At 43.2% G+C, this 19682-nt stretch overlaps 1 protein-coding gene across 1 annotated transcript in view; it reads right to left on the bottom strand.

Moving 5' to 3' along the window:
* Positions 1 to 19682, bottom strand: part of GNPTAB (N-acetylglucosamine-1-phosphate transferase subunits alpha and beta) — a 100483-nt gene that overhangs the window by 70084 nt on the left and 10717 nt on the right. Inside the window, 1 exon segment of the mRNA XM_047788176.1 lies at positions 6335 to 6420. Coding sequence (XP_047644132.1) covers positions 6335 to 6420 — 86 coding nt within the window.

Genomic DNA, 19682 nt, shown 5'->3' with positions numbered 1-19682 from the left:
TATGGCTCAGCAGTTAACAAATCTGACTAGCATCTATGTGGACACATGTTCAATCTCTGGCCTTGCTCAATGGGTAAAGGATCCAGCATTGCTGTGAGCTGTGGTGTAAGTCACAGACTCGGCTCAGATCTGTGGTGGCACAGGTCAGCAGCTACAGCTCCAATTCAACCCCTAGCCTGGGAACCTCCATATGTCATGGGTGCGGCTCTTAAAAGCAAAAACAAACAAAAAACAAAACAAAACAAAACCCTAACTTTACGCCTAAAGCAACTAGAGAAAGAAGAGCAGACAAAACCCAGTTAGCAGACGGAAATAAACCATAAAGATCAGAGCAGAAATCAATGAAAGAGAAATGAAGGAAACCACAGAAAAGATCTATGAAACTAAAAGCTGGTTCTTCCAAAAGATCAATAGAACTGATAAACCCTCAGCCAGACTTAACAAGACTCAAATCAATAACATTAGAAATGAAAATGAAGTTACAATGGACAGCACAGAAATACAAAGGATCATAAGGGACTACGACAAGCAACTACATGCCAATAAAACAAACAACCTAGAAGAAATGGACAAATCCTTAGAAAAGTTCAATCTTACAAGACCAAACCAAGACAAAATAGAAAAGATGAACAGAACAATCACAAGTATTGAAATTGAAACTGTGATTTAAAAACTTCCATGGGAGGAGTTCCCATCGTGGTGCAACAGAAATGAATATGACTAGGAATGAGGTTGTGGGTTCAATCCCTGGGCTCGCTCAGTGGGTTAAGGATCCCAATCCGTAGGCTGCAGATGCAGCTCAGACCCAGTATTGCTGTGGCTCTGGCATAGGCTGGCAGCTACAGCTCTGATTGGACCCCTAGCCTTGGAACCTTGTATGCCAAGGGTGCAGCCCTAAAGACAACAAAAAACTTCCAACAAACAAAAGTCCAGGACCAGATGGCTTCACAGGTAAATTCTATCAAAAATTTAGAGAAAATGTTTAACACCTATCCTTCTGAAACTATTCCAAAAACTGGAGAGGAAGAAACACTCCCAGACTCACCCTATGAGGCCATGATCACCCTGATACAAAAACCAAAGATACCACAAGGAAAAAAGGGAAAAGTGTAGGCCAGTATCACTGATGAACATGGATGCAAAAATCCTCAACAAAATACTAGCAAACTGAATCCAGCAATATATTAAAAGGACGATAACCATGATCAAGTGGGATTTATTTCAGGGATGCAGGATCTTTAAATATCTGCAAACCAATCAGTGTGACACACCACATTAACAAACTTAAGAATAAAAACCATACGATCCTCTTGGAGTTCCCATTGTGGCATAGCGGAAACAAATCCAACTAGGAACCATGAGATTGCGGGTTTGATCGCTGGCCTCGCTCAGTGGGTTAAGGATCTGGCATTGCTGTGGCTGTGGCATAGGCCAGCAGCTGTAGCTCTGATTAGATCTCTAGCCTGGGAACCTCCATATGGCATGGGTGCAGCCCTAAAAAGCAAAAAAAAAAAAACAAAAAAAACCCCAAAAAGACATATGGTCCTCTCAATAGACACAGAAAAAGCTTTTAACAAAATCCAACACCCATTTCTGATAAAAACCCTCCAAAAAGTGGGCACAGAAGGAACCTACCTCAACATAATAAAGGCCATATATGAAAAACCCACAGCTAACATCATTCTCAATGGTGAAAAGCTGAAAGAATTCCTGCTAAGATCAGGAATAAGACAAAGATGTCTGCTCTTGCCACTACTATTCACCATGGTTTTGGAAGTCCTAGGCATGGCAGAGAAGAAATGAAAGAAATCCAAATTGGAAAGGAAGAAATAAAATTATCACTGTTTGCAGATGACATGATACTATACCTAGAAAATCCTAAAGACTCTACCAGAAAACTGTTAGAGCTCATCGGTGAATTTGGTTAAGTCGAAGGATACAAAGTAATGCAGAGAAATTGACTGCATTTCTATACACTAACAATGAAAGATCAAAGAGAAATTACAGAAACAATCCCATTTATCATCACATCAAAAGAATAAAATACCAAGGAATAAACCTACCTAAAGAGACAAAAGACCTGTATTCTGAAAACCATAAGATGCTAATCAAAGAAATCAAAGAAGACACAATCAGATGGAAAGATCTACCATGCTCTTGGATTGGAAGAATCAATATTGTCAAAATGACTATACTACCTAAGGCAATCTACAGATTCAATGCAATCCCTACCAAATTACTAAGGACATTTTTCACAGAACTAGAACAAAATATTTTAATATTTGTCTGGAAGAACAAAAGAGCCAGAAGAGCCAAAGCCATCCTGAAAAAGAAAAACGGAACTGGAGGAATCGGGCTCCCTGACTTAAGACTATACTACAAAGCTAGAGTCATCAAAACAGTATGGTACTGACACAAAAACAGAAATATAGATTAGTGGATCAGGATAGAAAGCCCAGAATTAAACCTATGCACTTATGGTCAACTCAACTATGACAAAGGAGGCAAGAATATACAATGGAGAAAAGACAGTCCCTTCAATAAGTGGTGCTGGGAAAACTGTCAACTATATGTAAAAAAATGAAACAAGAACACACCCTAAAACCATACACAAAAATAAACTCAAAATGGATTAAAGACCTAAATAAATATAAAAAACTGCACAGTATAAAACTCTTAAAGGAAAACACAGGCCGAACATTCTCTGACATAAACCATAGCAATTATCTTCTCAAATCTTACACCTCCTAGAGTATGACAATAAAAACAAAAATAAACAAATGGGACCTAATTAAACTTAAAAGTTTGTGAACAGCAAAGTAAGCCCTAAGCAAAACAAAAAGACAACCCACAGAACTGGAGAAAATATTTGCAAATGAAGAGACTTGACAAGGGATAAATCTCCAAAATATATAAAAACCTGCTGCAGCTCAATACAAAAAAAAAAAAAAACCAAAAAACAGACAACCTCATCAAAAAATGGGCAGAGGGTCTAAACAGAAAATTCTCCAAAGAAGACATACAGATGGCAAAAAAACCACATGAAAAAAAATTTCAGTGTCACTAATTATTAGAGAAATGCAAATCAAAACTACTACGAGGAGTTCCTGTCACAGCTCAGTGGTTAACGAATCCAACTAGAAACCATGAGGTTGTGGGTTTGATCCCTGTCCTCGCTCAGTGGGTTAAGGATCTGGTGTTGCTGTGAGCTGTGGTATAGGTCGAAGATGTGCCTAAGATCCCGAGTTGCTGTGACTCTGGTGTAGGCTGGCAGCTGCAGCACCAATTAGACCCCTAGCCTGGGAACCTCCATATGCCATGGGCGCAGCCCTAAAAAAGACCAAAAAAAAAAAAAAAGCCTAGAAACAATAAACGCTGGAGAGGTTGTGGAGAAAAGGGAACCCTCTTAAAACTATTGGTAGGAATATAAATTGGTGCAACCACTATGGAAAACAATATGGAGATTCCTCAAAAACTAAATCTAGAACCACCATAAGATCCAGCAAGCCTACTCCTTGGCATCTACCCAGAAAAAACTATGACTTGAAAACATACATGTAAAGACCAAAAAAAGAGAGAGAGAGAGAAAGAAAAAAGATACATGTACCCCAATGTTCACTGCAGCACTACAGACAATAGCCAAGACATGGAAACAATCTCAATGTCCATCAACAGAGGAATGGATAAAGAAGATGTGGTACACATGCACAATGGAATATTACTCAGCCATAAAAAGGAATGAAATAACGGCACTTGCCACAACATGGATGGACCTGGAAATTCTCATGCTAAATGAAGTTTCAACAGTGAGACACACACGTCATATGCTATCACTTGTATGTGGAATCTAAAAAAAGGATACAATGAACTTATTTTCAGAACAGAAACTGACTCACAGACTTTGAAAAACTTACGGTTAACAAAGGAGACAGGCTGGGGGGTGGGGAGGGATGGGCTGGGGTTCTGGGATGAACATGTTATAAAACTGGGTTGTGATCGTGACTGTATAACTATAATAAAATTCATTGAGTTTTAAAAAAGAGAGAGAGAGAAAAAGAGATCCAAAGAGAAAGATCTAGAGTTTCCCTACTTCTCTAGGTACTTGCTTACAAGCCATCTCATCTACTTGACTGTGAAATTTTTTATAGCAGAGAGTCAGATCTCAGGGTCTAAAACAGAGTAAGTCTCACAGATTCAATTTTTTTTGCCTTTTTTTTAGGACCATACCCACAGCATATGGCAGTTCCCAGGCTAGGGGTCGAATCAGAGCTGCAACTTCCAGCCTACACCACAGCCACAGCAATTCGGGGTCCAAGCTGGATCTGCGACCTACACCAGTTTTTGGCAATACCAAATCCTTAACTCACTCAGCAAGGCCAGGGATTGAACCCGAGTCCTCATGGATACTAGTCGGGTTTGTTACCAATGAGCTACAATGGGAACTCCTAGCACAATTTTTTAAAAAAACTACTTATTTGATAGAAACCACATGGGCACTCATAACAAGCAGATGGAGGGACAAGGAAGTGCTTCTAAGCAGAAGGAATTACCAGCGTAGGCTAGAGGTGCTTAGAAAGCGATCAAGGTGCACCATCGATGCCAGTTACTGCTTATACTTCTATTTACGTTTCTGGTTCACAGAAAGCAGAGGAAGACTACAGGGCCTATCCTCAAGGGAAAATGGGACAGCCAGGTTCTAGGAAAGTGTCCCATCATAGCCTCTGACATTTAGACCCAGGTCTTCTGTGAGGTTAGCTACCTCTAATAGCCACCCCACATCTGTTTCTGGTCACCTCCTGCTCCTTGTCCTGTACTGATTAGCTGTGCACCATTACAATGTAAAGGAGCCAACAGATACTGCATAAAGTGAGTAAATCAAAAAGGAAAGAACTCCATTTGTTTTTTAAAGTTAAAAGGACGATCACCAGAAGAATCCAAAACAAAAACTCATTGACGATTGCTCTTCTGGGTGAGGGGAAATTGAGCATGGAACAGAAAGAAGCTTTACTTTTTATTTTACTGTATTGTCTGAATTGCTTCAACCACAGACAAATACTGACTTTATGATCCAAAACAATATAAGCAACAGTTTTACAGACAAAAGTTGAAAAGAGCCTTGTGATTCATTTTAGCTGTAAGAAGGGAAGGAGGATGCTGGAAAAGATAGCTTTCACTCTGAGGTCTGTCTTGTGAGGGAGGGAAAAACCTCTAAAGAAAAAAGAGGAGTTCCCGTCGTGGTGCAGTGGTTAACGAATCTGACTAGGAACCATGAGGTTGCGGGTTCGGTCCCTGCCCTTGCTCAGTGGGTTAACGATCCGGCGTTGCCGTGAGCTGTGGTGTAGGTTGCAGATGAGGCTCGGATCCCACGTTGCTGTGGCTCTGGCGTAGGCCGGTGGCTACAGCTCCGATTCAACCCCTAGCCTGGGAACCTCCATATGCTGCGGGAGCGGCCCAAGAAATAGCAACAACAACAACAACAAAAAAGACAAAAGACAAAAAAAAAAAAGAAAAAAGAAAGGTTGAAGGCAGCGTTTAAGAGTGGCTACACCTTGGCGTTTCCCGTGGAGGCTCAGAGGAAATGAATATGACTGGCATCCGTGAGGACACAGGTTTGATCCCTGGCCTCGCTCAGTGGGTTAAGGATCTGGCGTTGCCATGAGCTATGGTGTAGGTTGCAGACTTGGCTTGGATCCCTCATTGCTGTGGCTGTGGCGTAGGCCGGCAGCTACAGCTCTGATTGGACCCCTAACCTAGGAGCCTCCATATGCCGAGGGCGCAGCCTTAAAAGGACAAAACAAATAAATGAGTGGTTACATCAAGAAGCTTGGTCTTAAAGAGAATAAGACCCAATCTGTGAGCTTTTTTATCTTCTCCCTACAGTGAGGCAGCAAGATGTGGGGACCACAGGGGCGGGTGGGGGTCCATCCTGGTGGATACCACCGCAGGTACCCTGGTTAACACAGAGGTGTCAATAGAACAACACTGGCTGGGGCTCCAACCTGGCTGCAGAGTAGCTACCTGGCTTCCTCATCCTATAGGGGATGGAATTACCTTTTTTTTCTTCACAGAACTGGGGCAAGGACAAAACAAGATCACGTGACTTAAAACATTCAACATACTGTGAAGCAGGATTGCTCCTTGGGAATCGAATTTTGCATCCACAAAATGTGAGGTGGATTCCAGGCTTCCTTCACACAGGAGAAATCCCGAACAAGCTAAAGCACACCCACAACTTGGAAAGACCCCTTCAACTGTTATATTTAAAGCATGAGTGATTTCATGACTCATCATTTAAGCCTAAAGCAGCTACTCTCCAAAACTGATCTCTTCTTACCGATTCTGAAAGGACTTCCCAGCAATATTATCTCTGTAAGAATCAAACAAAACGTGGTATTGATCCCGGCTCCATTCCAGAACCACCTAGGAAAAAAAAAAAGAAAAAGAAGCAATGTTTTCTTTACAACAAATACAAAGAGTATATAACTTTAATTTTTTAAAAATTCATTAAGAACTACTAAAGGGGGAGTTCCTGCTGTGGCACAATGGGTTAATGACCCAGCTTATCTCTGTGGAGGTGCTGGTTTAATCCCTGGCTTTGGTCTGATGCAGTGGGTTAAGGATCCGGTGCTGCTGCAGCTGAGGCAGCAGATAAAGCAATCAAAACTCAGCTATTCACTCAGTGCCTGCCATATACCAGACACTGTGTTCCATCTAAATGAGCAAGATACAACAAAAGAATGGTTATGTAATATATAAATAAAAGCTATAGTTTCTGGCCTGTGGAATGGGGTGGGGAATGAAAGGGATTTAAAAGGATGTGGGTTCCCATCATGGCTCAGTGGAAACGAATCTGACTAGCATCCATGAGGACCAAGGTTCAATCCCTGGCCTCGCTCAGTGGGTTAAGGATACGGTGTTGCTGTGAGCTTGGTGTAGGTTAGAGATGCGGCTCTGATCTGGTGTGGCTGTGGCTGTGGTGTAAGCCAGCTGCTGCAGCTCCAATTTGGCTCCTAGCCCGGGAACCTCCATACGCCACGGGTGCAACCCTAAAAAGACCATAAATAAATAAAAATAAAGAAAAGGATGTGTCATGAGAATTGGGTCTTGGAGAAAGAGTTCCCTGGGTAGGGAGAAAAGGACATGAGGAAGGGCATGTTCAAAGGTGGAGAGGCAGCAAGGGAGCTGTTTGAGGACAGCTGTACTGCTAGCTTTGGCTGGAGCACAGGCAGTCTGGAGAGAGGGGGAGCTGGGTCCTGAAGGTGCCATGAACGCCAAGGGAAATGGAGGCAGTGAAGGATCTCAAGGCAGCTATGTGATCCATTCAAAACATGGGAAATGTCTCACAGCCCAGAACACAAGCCAAAACAGAAGAGAATGACAAGATATGAGGGATGGTGACCTTACTATCTGTGAGATTTCAGCGGATGACCTTGCTCAGTCTTTCAGGAGCAAGTGGAAAGCTTTCGATAGGAGGCCCCTCATCTCTGCCTCCCAAATGAATCAACCTACCCACACACATGCCCCATTTTCTTCTTCACTCCTTATACCACAGAGAAGTGTCCGTCCTCCCTGTAAACATCCAATCTCTGTCCACTTGCTCTGGATCTCATCAACTCATCTCGAGACCTCGCCTCCTTTCTCTCTTCCTCTTAATGGGAGAACTGCCATCAGCATATAAACATATTCTGCCATCTCTGGAAAGCCTCCCCGTCCCTCCACACCCCGCTGCAGCTCATCACTCTACTCTGTCTTTTTCAAGGGCAGGTATCTTTAGAGAGCCATCTCCCGCTCTCCCATTCGCCCTCCAGCCCACTCCAACAGCACTTCTGCCTCCCAAGGCCTCCTCCAATGACATCTTCCTGGTTGCTTACTCAGTTGGTAGTGGTTCCTCCTTCTTGAACCACTTCCTTCCACTATTCCAGTGGCTCCTTTTCAGTCTCCTTCACCAGCTCATGCCCTGCTACCTGTCCTTTCATTCTACTCCCCTTCCTGGAATGCCTTCCTTCCCACCTGCTTCTTCCAGGGTCCCATCCTATGGCCCTAGACTGTGGCCCTGCTACACTGAGAAGGCTGTGGGGACCCCCCGTCATTTAGATTTCATTCCAGCCAGCATGCCGCCTTCTTGCAAGCTGCACCTAGACCCTCCACTTTTATTAGCCAGAAGGTAGTAGCACACCACAACAACATCTGGCTACCGCACAGGCCTGGTAGACCTCAGTGCCCAGTTACCACAGCCCCCTTCCATTCATGACATCAGACCTTTTAAGATCTGGCCTCTGTCTACCTTTACAACCTCACTTCACTGGGATGTTTCATCAACATCACAAATTAATTCTCCCACTCAGTGCCTTGATTTAAAAACAACTGAGTTTAAAATGCGTTGGGTCTAAGGTGCCTGGTACTAGATTTACAAAGAGAAAGAAATAAGCTAAATGACCTGACTTTAAGGAACTACTTCAAGTTTATTACCGGCTACAGCTGCCCTGAAGGAGCACCTGACTCTTCTAGGAAGATACCAGGAAAGACTTCCCTGAAGCAGCAATGTTAGCATAGTCTTCAAGGATGAACAGGAGCCTGTCAGCAGTTCAGCTGGAGAACAAGGAATGTTAGGAGGATTTGCTACCAGACTGGACAGAGGAGTGAAGAACAAGAGAATCTAGGGTTACCTGGAGGTTTTCACTATTTCTAGCGTGAGTGACTCAATGGAGAGTGGGACTATATAATGACACAGGAGGAACAGGTATAGTGGGAAGAGGGCCGGTGGGATTTGAGGGTCCAATTTTAGTCATGGTACACTTGAGGTTCTAAATGCATACCACTGGCCTCTCCAACTTGTTTGCAAATTCCCAGAGGAGAAATGACCTCTACCTTTTTTTTGGTCTTTTTAGGGCCACGCCCTCAGCATATGGAAGTTCCCAGGCTAGGGGTCAAATTGAAGCTACAGCTGCCTGCCTACGCCACAGCCACAGCAACTCGGATCCGAGCCACATCTGCCACCCACACCACAGTTTATGGCAACACTGGATCCTTAACCCACTGAGCAAGGCCAGGGATCCGACCTGCATCCTCATGGATACTAGTCAGGTTTGTTACCACTGCACCACCACGGGAATTCCGGAGCTCTACCTTTGCTATCACACGGCACCAAATCCAATGACAGGCACATAGATATGAAATGCCATCTATTTTGCTAAATTCAGAATATGGGAGTTCCCGTCGTGGTGTAGCGGAAATGAATCTGACTAGGAACCATGAGGTTGCAGGTTTAATCCCTGGCCTCACTCAGTGGTTAACCTGGATCTGCCGTTGCCGTGAGCTGTGGTGTAGGTTGCAGACATGGCTCGGATCTGATGTTGCTGTAGCTGTGGTGTAGGCCGGCAGCTGTAGCTCCGATTGGAACCCCTAGCCTGGGAACCTCCACATGCAGTGGGTGCAGCCCTAAAAAGCAAAAAAAAAAAAAAAAAAAAGAGGTTATATCTATTTTCAATAATATGACTGTATTGATCTACATCAACTTATGAGCTCAAGAAGAAGTGATTCTCCATTATAACCCTATGTAGCTTACAAAAGGACAACGAGTATATCGTTTTGTTTTTTTTTTTTGGCAATGCCCACATGTGAAAGTTCCCAGGCCAGAGAGTGAAACTGGGATGCTGCAGTGACAATGCTGGATCCTTAACCTATTGTGCCACAAGGGAACTCCTATCATTTTTTGTAAAGCAAACCACAAAAAATAAAGCTCAATATAAGTGCTCTTGGCTAGGAGGGCTACCTGGAAGGTAGAGAGAAAACATAAAGAGCACGTTTCACAACTGGCTGAGAAATGCTGACACGCTCTATGGTCTTACAACATACCTTCTTTCATTAGATAAAATCATCTCACCATCTCCAAACCACTCTGCAATAGCCGAGTCCTTATCTAACACACCTAGGAACACATTCCTCTAGCCTGGAGTCCTGCACTCCCAGATCTCGGGGGCATTGGTAGGGATGTGAGTTGTCTTCCCAGATCTATGGCTTTTATGAGTGACCTGGAGCAAGTTATTTGGCCTCCTTGGGCTATGTCTTCACCTGCAAAATGAAGGGAATCTGACAAAACTGTCTTTGAAATCCTTTCCAGTCCTCAAGGTCAATGACGCAAGGAGGAGTCCTGCTGTGTGGCTGACACTGTGTGACTCATCTGTGTCCTCCCTGTGCTCTACTGTCAACTCCAGGAGAATGCTTGTCTCTGTATGTCTTCGGCCTCTTCCAGGTCTTTTGTCCCTGGTCCTAACCCCATCAACATTGGAACCTGATTCTCTTCTATTATAACCGTTTCCCTTTTCTGCTTATTCCTGTTAACTAGGAGCTATTATGGAAATCTTTCCAAAGGTCTTCAGGTGAATGAGAAACATGCTATATGAGGAATGAAAAAGGCAACTCGTAAAGCAAATAAAATTCACCTAAGGGTTAGTGTCAGATCATTTTCTTTTTTTTTTTTTTTTTGTCTTTTCTAGGGCCGCTCCCACGGCATGTGGAGGTTCCCAGGCTAGGGGTCGAATCGGAGCTGTAGCCACCGGCCTACGCCAGAGCCACAGCAACTCGGGATCTGAGCCGAGTCTGCAACCTACACCACAGCTCACGGCAACGCCGGATCGTTAACCCACTGAGCAAGGCCAGGGATCAAACCTGCAACCTCATGGTTCCTAGTTGGATTTTTTAACCACTGCGCCACGAGGAGAACTCCCCCAGATCATTTTCTTAATACTATCAAGGATGGAAAAGAGTAGAAAACTGACATGCAATTATCAAATTATTTATTCCGGGGTAATCTGTAAAAATATAGACACCTTCCAAACAACAAAGAAGCCCAAAAAAATTTAAACTTGCAATTAGACGTTGGTTTCAGTCATTACTAGCCGTAACCAAAAGACCAAAGGAACAGGTTAGAGAAACACTACTGTAAAATCAAATCTCTGTTCCTGCACAAAGCCTTTCCATATTCTTCAACCCAATTTGAATGTGTCCTCAGAACTCTTGGTAACTTCTATCTCCATCATTTATTTGGAAATCAGTTGCCCGCTGCCTTGTAACATTTCTGGCCTTGCATCATTTAGCTTTTTTTTTTTTTGTCTTTTGTCTTTTTGTTGTTGTTGTTGCTATTTCTTGGGCCGCTCCCACGGCATATGGAGGTTCCCAGGCTAGGGGTTGAATCGGAGCTGTAGCCACCGGCCTACACCAGAGCCACAGCAACGCGGGATCCGAGCCTCGTCTGCAACCTACACCACAGCTCACGGCAACGCCGGATCGTTAACCCACTGAGCAAGGGCAGGGACCGAACCCGCAACCTCATGGTTCCTAGTCGGATTCGTTAACCACTGTGCCACGACGGGAACTCCCATTTAGCTTTTTTACAGTTATTACCTTTAACCCCATGTTAGCACTTTTTTTTCCTTTTTTTTTTTTTTTGCTTTGTTCTGTTTTTTGTTTTCTGCCTTTTCAGGGCTGCACCACAGCATATGGAGGTTCCCAGGCTAGGGATCCAATTGGAGCTGTAGCTGCCAGCCTACACCACAGCCACAGCAATGCAGGATCCAAGTCACATCTTCGACCTACACCACAGCTCATGGCAACACCGGATCCTTAACCCACTGAGCAAGGCCAGGGATTGAACCTGCGTCCTCATGGATACTAGTCAGGTTTGTTAACCACTGAGCCACGACGGGAACTCCTTTTTTTTTTTTTTTTTCCCATTTTTTAAAGTTCTACTGAAGTACAGTTGACTTACAATGCTGTGATAATTTCTGCTGTAAAATGATTCAGTTAGACATATATACACATCCACCCTTTTTCAGATTATTTTCCACCCTGTTAGCATGTTGACAGACCCATTGAGCTGTTTGAGGGTAGAAAACTACTTATAATTCTATTTATTATCAACTCAGGCCCAGCACAATTCACACATACCGTCTTCTTAGTAAATGTTATCTGGTTACAGCGGGAGTGGCGTAGAGAACAGTGAACTTGGGATCGTGGGATGCCTCCTGGGAGAATCTCCCCATTCTACAAGCTGAGTAACCTCGTGTAAATGTGTGGGTCTCAATTTCCTCAACTATGAACTAAGAACAAAGTCTACTTCATTGGTCTGCTGTGTTGCTCTAGTAAGATGGTGACTGTCCCATGATGTGGGCGAACAGAGTATGCAGATCATGCCAGGCATACTGCAAGCCAGGGGGAAATAAGCATCAATTCCTGAACCATCATTTTTATAATGGCAAGACATTTAAAACATTCTATTGGTAGCACTGTAAATTTTTATGAAGAAAATGGAAAATTGACACAATAAAAATACAAGATACAATGTTTGCCTTCAAAAAATGTCCTACTTGGCCATTTTGAGCCATCTTCTCTGGTTCTAAGGGTAACCTGGAGGTGAATATTTAAGACATAAAAAACTAAAATACTAATTACTAAAATACTGCATGAGGGAGTTCCCGTCATGGCTCAGCAGGTAACATTTCTGGCCTTGCATACCTGACCAGTATCCATGAGGATGGCAGGTTTGGTCCCTAGCCTCACTCAGTGGGTTAAGGATCTGGCATTGCCATGAGCTGTGGTGCAGGTTGTAGACATGGCTCAGATCTGGTGTGGCTGTGGCGTGAGTCAGTAGCTGCAGCTCCTATTTGACCCCTAGCTTGGGAACTTCCATATGCCTCAGGTGAGGCCCTAAAAAAAAAAAACAAAACAAAAAAAAAACCAAAAAAAACATGAGCTCTGAAGTACCTGATAAACAATGTATTATTAATAAGTACTATAAAAATCATCTAAAGGTAGTTTATTCTATAGCTAAAAATGTTTATCTTTTAAGACTCCACTTTAATAACCACGGCATTCGAAGGATTCAAGATCAACTGTCAGTTAGTTTTACAAAATGTCAGCCAAAGTCCATCTTAATGTGCTGATGGCAGAAGAGTGCATACACACCCCCGCCAAGCACCACCATGCCAGGCGCTCTCCCTCCCCGGGAATCCCCATAACAAGGTACCCCTGTGAGGCACAACAGCAAGAGAAGCTCCAGGCCAAGGAGCAGTGTGTATGACGGGGCTGAGATCTGAATCAACCCAACTCCACAGCCCATGTTCCTACTTCCCTTTGCCAGGCTCTCTCAGCGTCATCAGGCCGCCTCCTCTAAGGCTTATTTACACAGAGCCAGCTTTGTCAAACACACTTTCATGAATGTGGTCATTCAACCTGCTAAAACTGGTATGTTTATCACCCTTAATTCAATGGCCCAGAGTGTTTCACTGGCATGTTTATAACTAACTGCAAGTCACATAATAAATGTGTGTTTTTCCTTAATATTTTTAGAATGTTTAACAGTCCTTTAACTAATTTGGGCACACAAATGCTAAATTTTTCAGTTGATAAACTTTTTTCCATTATATAACCCCATGCACACTTTTGTTGACAGTTTGAATGATCCCGGAACAGGATCAAATGCACGCCTGTGGTGGATTACTGGTGAGAGCCAAGTCGCATAATCCTTTGGGGAGTCCCCAGTTAAGGAAAGAAGGAAGGTAATTGTCAAGAAGCAAACGGGTATACATTGCAAGGATCACGAAATTTACAATCACAAGACATGAGTTTAAGGTTTCAATCTGGCACTTTACCAATAAAATCTAGGGCACGTCTCTATTTTTCAATTTCTCTTCTGCAGAATGAGGATATTAATACCACCTATTTCACAGTTTTTTGGTTTGTTTGTTTGTGTGTCTTTTAGGGCCACACCCATGGCATATGGAGGTTCCCAGGCTAGGGGTCAATCAAATAGGAGCTATAGTTGCTGGCCTACACCACAGCTCATGGTAATGCCGGATCCTTAACCCACTGAGCAAGGCCAGGGATTGAACCTCCAGCCTCATGGATATTAGTCAAATTTGTTTCTGCTGAGCCACCACAGGAACTCCTTTTCAGGATTGTTTTGATGAGATATATAAATTCTACAGGGATGTACAATATTCACATGCAAACTGCTCATACGTCTCTCTTTTTTTTGACTACATCTGCTGCATGCAGAAGTTCCTGGACCAGGGATCAAAACTGTGTCAGAGCAGCAACCACAGCCACAGCAGTGACAACACCAGATCCTTAACCCACTGAACCACCAGGGAACTCCTCGTGGGTCTCTTAAAGACAGCATTTATGTGCTGCAATATAATTAATTCACCTGCTTAAATATCTGCCTGCACCTCTATGAGCAACTCAAAGCCAGGAGCTTGATCTCTCTGTGTTTAGTCCCCAAACCTTGCACAGTGCCTGGCACGAAATCAATAAACTTTCTAGAATGACAGCTTATGGCTCCGTGATTTCCCTCCAGAAAGTCCTGCTTTAAGGTCCATTCCCAGAGAGTCAAGGTAAAGGCTAAAGACTAGAGGTAGAGAGAAATGACAGCAGACCTTGACTTATGAGGATGTAAAGCTGTCTCTATAAATATCCACATCCCTTTCTCAATTTTAAGTGTCCAAAGTGACATGCCACCTTGTAAAATTCAAGATGCCAGGGCTCTCCAACCTCAAGCAGCAAGAACTCTAATTCTGACAGCTTTCCATATATTGACAAACACATCAGAAGTTTGTAATATTCCTAAATTACAATAAGTTCTTCATGGTTTTTGAAAAAGAAAATATATTTTGCATTCAGACGCACTAAATGAGGAACCAAGATTATTTTAAAGATATTCTAAGCTTTACCTTTTCTACTAACCCTCTTCCTCCTCCTCAGATACCAATCAAGAAGTCAAATCTGCTCATCACCAGAAGTTTCCTGTAACCACACTGGATTAAACATGCTCGTTTTCCTGCCTCAGTCCATTGGGGCTTCAATGACAAAACACAACAGAAATTTCTCACAGTTCTGGAGACTGGGAGGACTAAGACCAAGGTGCCAGCAGGTTTGCTACTTGGTGAGGCCCGCTTCCTGGCCCACAGATGGCCATCTCCGCACTAGGTCACCTCACACAGTGGGAAGGGCAAGGGTGCGCTCTGGGCTCAGTCTCTAAGACGAGGGTGCTAATCCCGCTCAGGAGGGTTCCACCCTCATGACCTAATCACCTACCACAGTCCTCACCTCCTACGACAATCACACTGGGGACAAAGCTTCAGCAAAAAAACTACTAACAAATTTTGCCACTTTAGGTGCGGCCCTAAAAAAATCAAAAACAAACAAAAAGAGGAACATTATGAAAAATTCTATGATCACAGCTTTGATAACTTTGATGAAATGGACTAAATTCTCAAAAGATATAATCTACCAAAGCTCAAACAAGGAGAAATATATAACCTGAATAGCACCATTAAATAATTTGAATCAATAACTAATAATCTTCCAAAACAGAAAGGAACAGGCCCAAAAGGATTCACTGGTGAATTCTACCAAACATTTAAGGAAGAAATGATACTACTTCTCCACAATTTCTTCCAGAAAATGGAAGCAGAGGGAATACTTTCTTTTTTTTTTTTTTTTTTAGGGCCGCACTTGCAGCATGTGGAGATTCCCAGGCTAGGGGTCGATTCAGAGCCATAGCCGCCAGTCTATGCCAGAGCCACAGCAACACGGGATCTGAGCCACATCTGCAACCACCTACACCACAGCTCATGGCAACGCCAGATCCTTAACCCACTGAGGAGCAAGGCCAGGGATCGAACCCACAACTTCACGGCTCCTAGTCAGATTCATTTCCACTGTGCCACGACGTGAACTCCAACTTTCCAATTCATTCTATGAGGAAAATTACAAACCAATAACTCCCATGAACAAAGATGTAAAAATCCTTAATAAAGTGTTACCAAATAAAATCTAAGAATGTATAAATAGAATTATATACCATAACCAAATGGGATTTATTCCAGATGTATTTGAGTGCTGGTTCAACATTCAAAAATCAATTTATGTAATCCATCATTTCTATATGCACAAGAAGAAAAATCATGTGATCATATCAACAGATACAGAAAAAGTATTTGCCAAAATTCAACACCCATTTTTATCTAAAAATAAAAAATAGGGAGTTCCCTAATGACCCAATGGTTGGGGACTCCGCATTGTCACTGCTGTGGCTCAGGTTTGATCCCTGGCCCAGGAACTTCCATGTGCCATGAGCGTGGCCAAAAATAAAAAATCATAAATAAATAAAAACCTCTGAGCATGCTAGGAATAGAGGGGAACTTCCCCAACCAGGGTGTTTCCAGGTGAAAGTAACATTTGAGGAGTTTCCGCTGTGGCTCACAGGTTACAAACCCAACTAGTATCCAAGAGGATGCAGGTTCGATTCCTGGCCTCGCTCAGTGGGTTAAGGGTCCGGCATTGCTGTGAGCTGTGGTTTAGGTCCCAGACAAGGCTCAGATCTGGCATTGCTGCAGCTGTGGTGTAGGCTGGCATCTGCAGCTCCAATTCGACCCCTAGCCTGGGCACCTCCATGTGCCACAGGTGCAGCCATAAAAAACAAAAACAAAAACAAAACAAAACCAAAGCCAGAAACATCTGAATTGGTAGACTAGTAAAGCAACTTGCCTTCCCTAAAGTAGATGGGCCTCATCTACTCAGGTGACGGCCTAAATAGAACAAAATTGCTGAACGAGAATATCCTCTGATTTGAATCCCTCAAGTCTGAACATCAGTGCGGCCTGCCTTCAAACTCGAACTGAAACATCAGCTCTTCTTGGGTCTCTGGCCCACCAACGTTCAGGCAGGAACAACGTCATCAGCTCTCCTGGATCTCAGGCCTTGCGAAATGCAGGTCTTGGAGACTTGTTGGCCTCCACAGTCTTGTGAGCCAAATCCATGGAATACGTCTATTTGCACATGCATGCGAACCACATTCTATTGGGTTTGTTTCTCTTAGGAACCCTAACATAATTATATGCTTATCAACTCATAGCAACTACACTTATATACTTTCATTAAGGTTGAATTTAGAAACTCATCACTTAGGTGACCTTTCTATATTTAGATGCTAGGAAAAAAGTATTTCTACACTCAAACTCTTGGTGCCAGGCTCTATTCTAGGGGCTGAGGATACAGTGGTAAGACAGAAAGGCTGAGGTAAGACAGAAATCCTCCCACAGAGCTCACATTTTGGTGGAGAGAGATAAGACATTAAATACACACATATACATTTTCAGACTGATACTAAATACAACTTTTAAAAAGGAGAAAAGGGAGGATATAAAAAGGAATGAAACTGGTGAAAGAGGCTGCATTAGGCTGGGTGGTGGGGAAGGCCCACCTGAGAGGTGTTACTGAGGGGAGGCCTGTGCGGCGAGAAGGAACACATCACATGGTGTCTGGGGGCTGTGCTCCAGGGTGATGTGACATGGTGCAAAGGTACCAAGGTGGACACAGATCTGATGTGCCCAAGGAGCAAAAAGGTGAGAGCACCAGTTCTGAGCCTGAATCTCAGAAGGTTTGCAAGTATCCGCCTGTTTTTTTGTGCCTTCACCACTTTCCTGAGAAGAACCTGTCCAGGTTGGCCCATTGGTCTCAGGAGAACCAAAGACCCAGATGAGCCAATTCTCCCCGGACCTGCACATCCCAGAGAAGAAATAATTGCCATTTTAAGCCAGGGATTGGCAAACTCTTTCTGTGAAGGGCCAAGTAGTAGGCCTTTTAGGCTTTTCAGGCCATAAAGTTTCTGCAGCAACTATTCGATTACTGCTTTTGCAATCAGAAAGCAGCCACAGAATGGACATGGATAGGTTCCAACATGAAAGTTTCATTTATGGACAATGATATTTGCAATTCATATAATTTTCATGTGTTATGTACTTTCTTATTTTAGTTTTTTAAAGCCACTTGAAAATGTAAACTTCATACTTTAGACTGAAGGCCATACAAAAACAGGCATAGTTTGCTGCTCCTGTTTTAAGCCAGCAAATCTGAGGGTAGTTTGTTAGAGGACATGTCTGTAAAAAAGTTACATGACACAGAGTGGATATGTGATACACCCTGGTCAAAGAAGTGGTACATTTAAGATCTTGCCTACAGATCATTAGAAGGGGTCTGGAATTTTCTATTATGGTCATGATGTAATCTGATTCACACTTTTCGAAATGTACCCTGGATGCAATGTGGAGAATGAATCATAATGAGCGAGGAGTGGTGAGAGATGATGATGGCTTATGTTTATATTTGCCTAACAGAGGTACCACGTATTTCTTCTTAAATGCTTGGAGCAGTGGTTCCCAAACTTTTTGGTCTCAGGACCCTTTTACACTCTTAAAATTATTTCAGATCCTAAAGAGTTTTTTAATTTTTTTTTTATTTTATGTGGATTTTTTCTATTGACATGTACCATACTAAAACAAAGGAAATTTTAAAATATTTGTTCACTTATGAAGAAATAAGCCCATTACAGGTCAACATAAACGATTTTATGAAAAGTAACTATATTTTCCTAAACAAAAAAATTCAATGAGAAGAGTAGCATTTATTTTTAATTTTCAAAAGTGTCTTTAGTGTGTGTTTAACAGAAGACGACGGGAAAAATCTGGGTTTTTGGCATTCAGTCTGTTGCAATGTCACAAGTCCAATAAGCCTCTGGGAAACTCCTCTGTACTCTCTCATAAGAGAATGAGAGACAAAGGTAAATAATGTCTTAGTATTATTACATAAATAGTTTTGACCTTGAGGATCTCTGGGAAGGGTCCCCAGCCTACATTTGGGAAACTGCTGGCCCGGAAGTTCTCTAGTGGGTCAGTGGTTAGTATTTGATAAACTGGTCTGGGGACTGAGACCCCCACATCAATCTGCCATACACTGTACATGGATAGACGGATGGATGGAAAGAAGAAAGCAAGAAAGAGGGAGGAAGGAAGGGAGAAAGGAAACTGGTGGCTTCGGGTAATAACTCACTCACTTCTAAATGCTAGTCTCACTGATTTTGAAGTACAGCTGTCCTATGGTAATCCTTAGGGACACAACCCCCACCCCCAACCCACAAATACTAAAATCCACAGATGCTCAAGTCCCTTATACTAAATGGCACAGCATGTGCATATAAACTAAGCACCTCCTCCTGCATACTCGAAGTCATCTCTAGATTATTTATAATACCTAGTACAATGTAAAGGCTACATAATCAGTTGCCGGTACACTTGCCAAGTTTTGCTTTTTAGAACTCTTTAGAATTCCCCCCCCCCTTTTTTTTGGCCACACCCATGGCACATGGTAGTTCCCAGGCCAGGGATCAGACCTGCGCCACAGCAGCAACCCGAGCCACTGCAGTGACAATGCCAGATCCTTAACCTTCTGTGCCACGAGGGAACTCCCATTCCTAAATATTTTCAATCCCCAGTTGGTTGAACCTGCAGATATAGAAACTGCCGACATACAAGGCCTGCTGATCCTGCAGCTCTGCACCCAGTGTGGATGGTCACCTGGATCCCTACCACACCCCACAGTCTCCTGCTGCCAGTTCTCCTCCACCCACAGTTCGCCTTCCTCATTGCCTCAGAGCAATTATTCTAAACACAGGTCTGACTCATCACTCACTCAAAGAAAACCAGCTGAATGGTTTCTTCAGGAAGAATCCAAGTTCCCTAGCCACTCAACAGGCAAGCCCTGAACTGGCCACCGCCTTCCCCTCCAGCTTTGCTCCCGGGTACGCTGCTGCAGCCCTTCAGAACTACTTCTGCTCCTAGAAGGTG

This window comes from Phacochoerus africanus, chromosome 7 (genome assembly GCF_016906955.1).
Source record: "Phacochoerus africanus isolate WHEZ1 chromosome 7, ROS_Pafr_v1, whole genome shotgun sequence".
Lineage (NCBI taxonomy): Eukaryota > Metazoa > Chordata > Mammalia > Artiodactyla > Suidae > Phacochoerus > Phacochoerus africanus.
The sequence above is the reverse complement of the archived record's forward strand: the minus strand, read 5'-3'. Positions and strand labels throughout refer to the sequence as shown.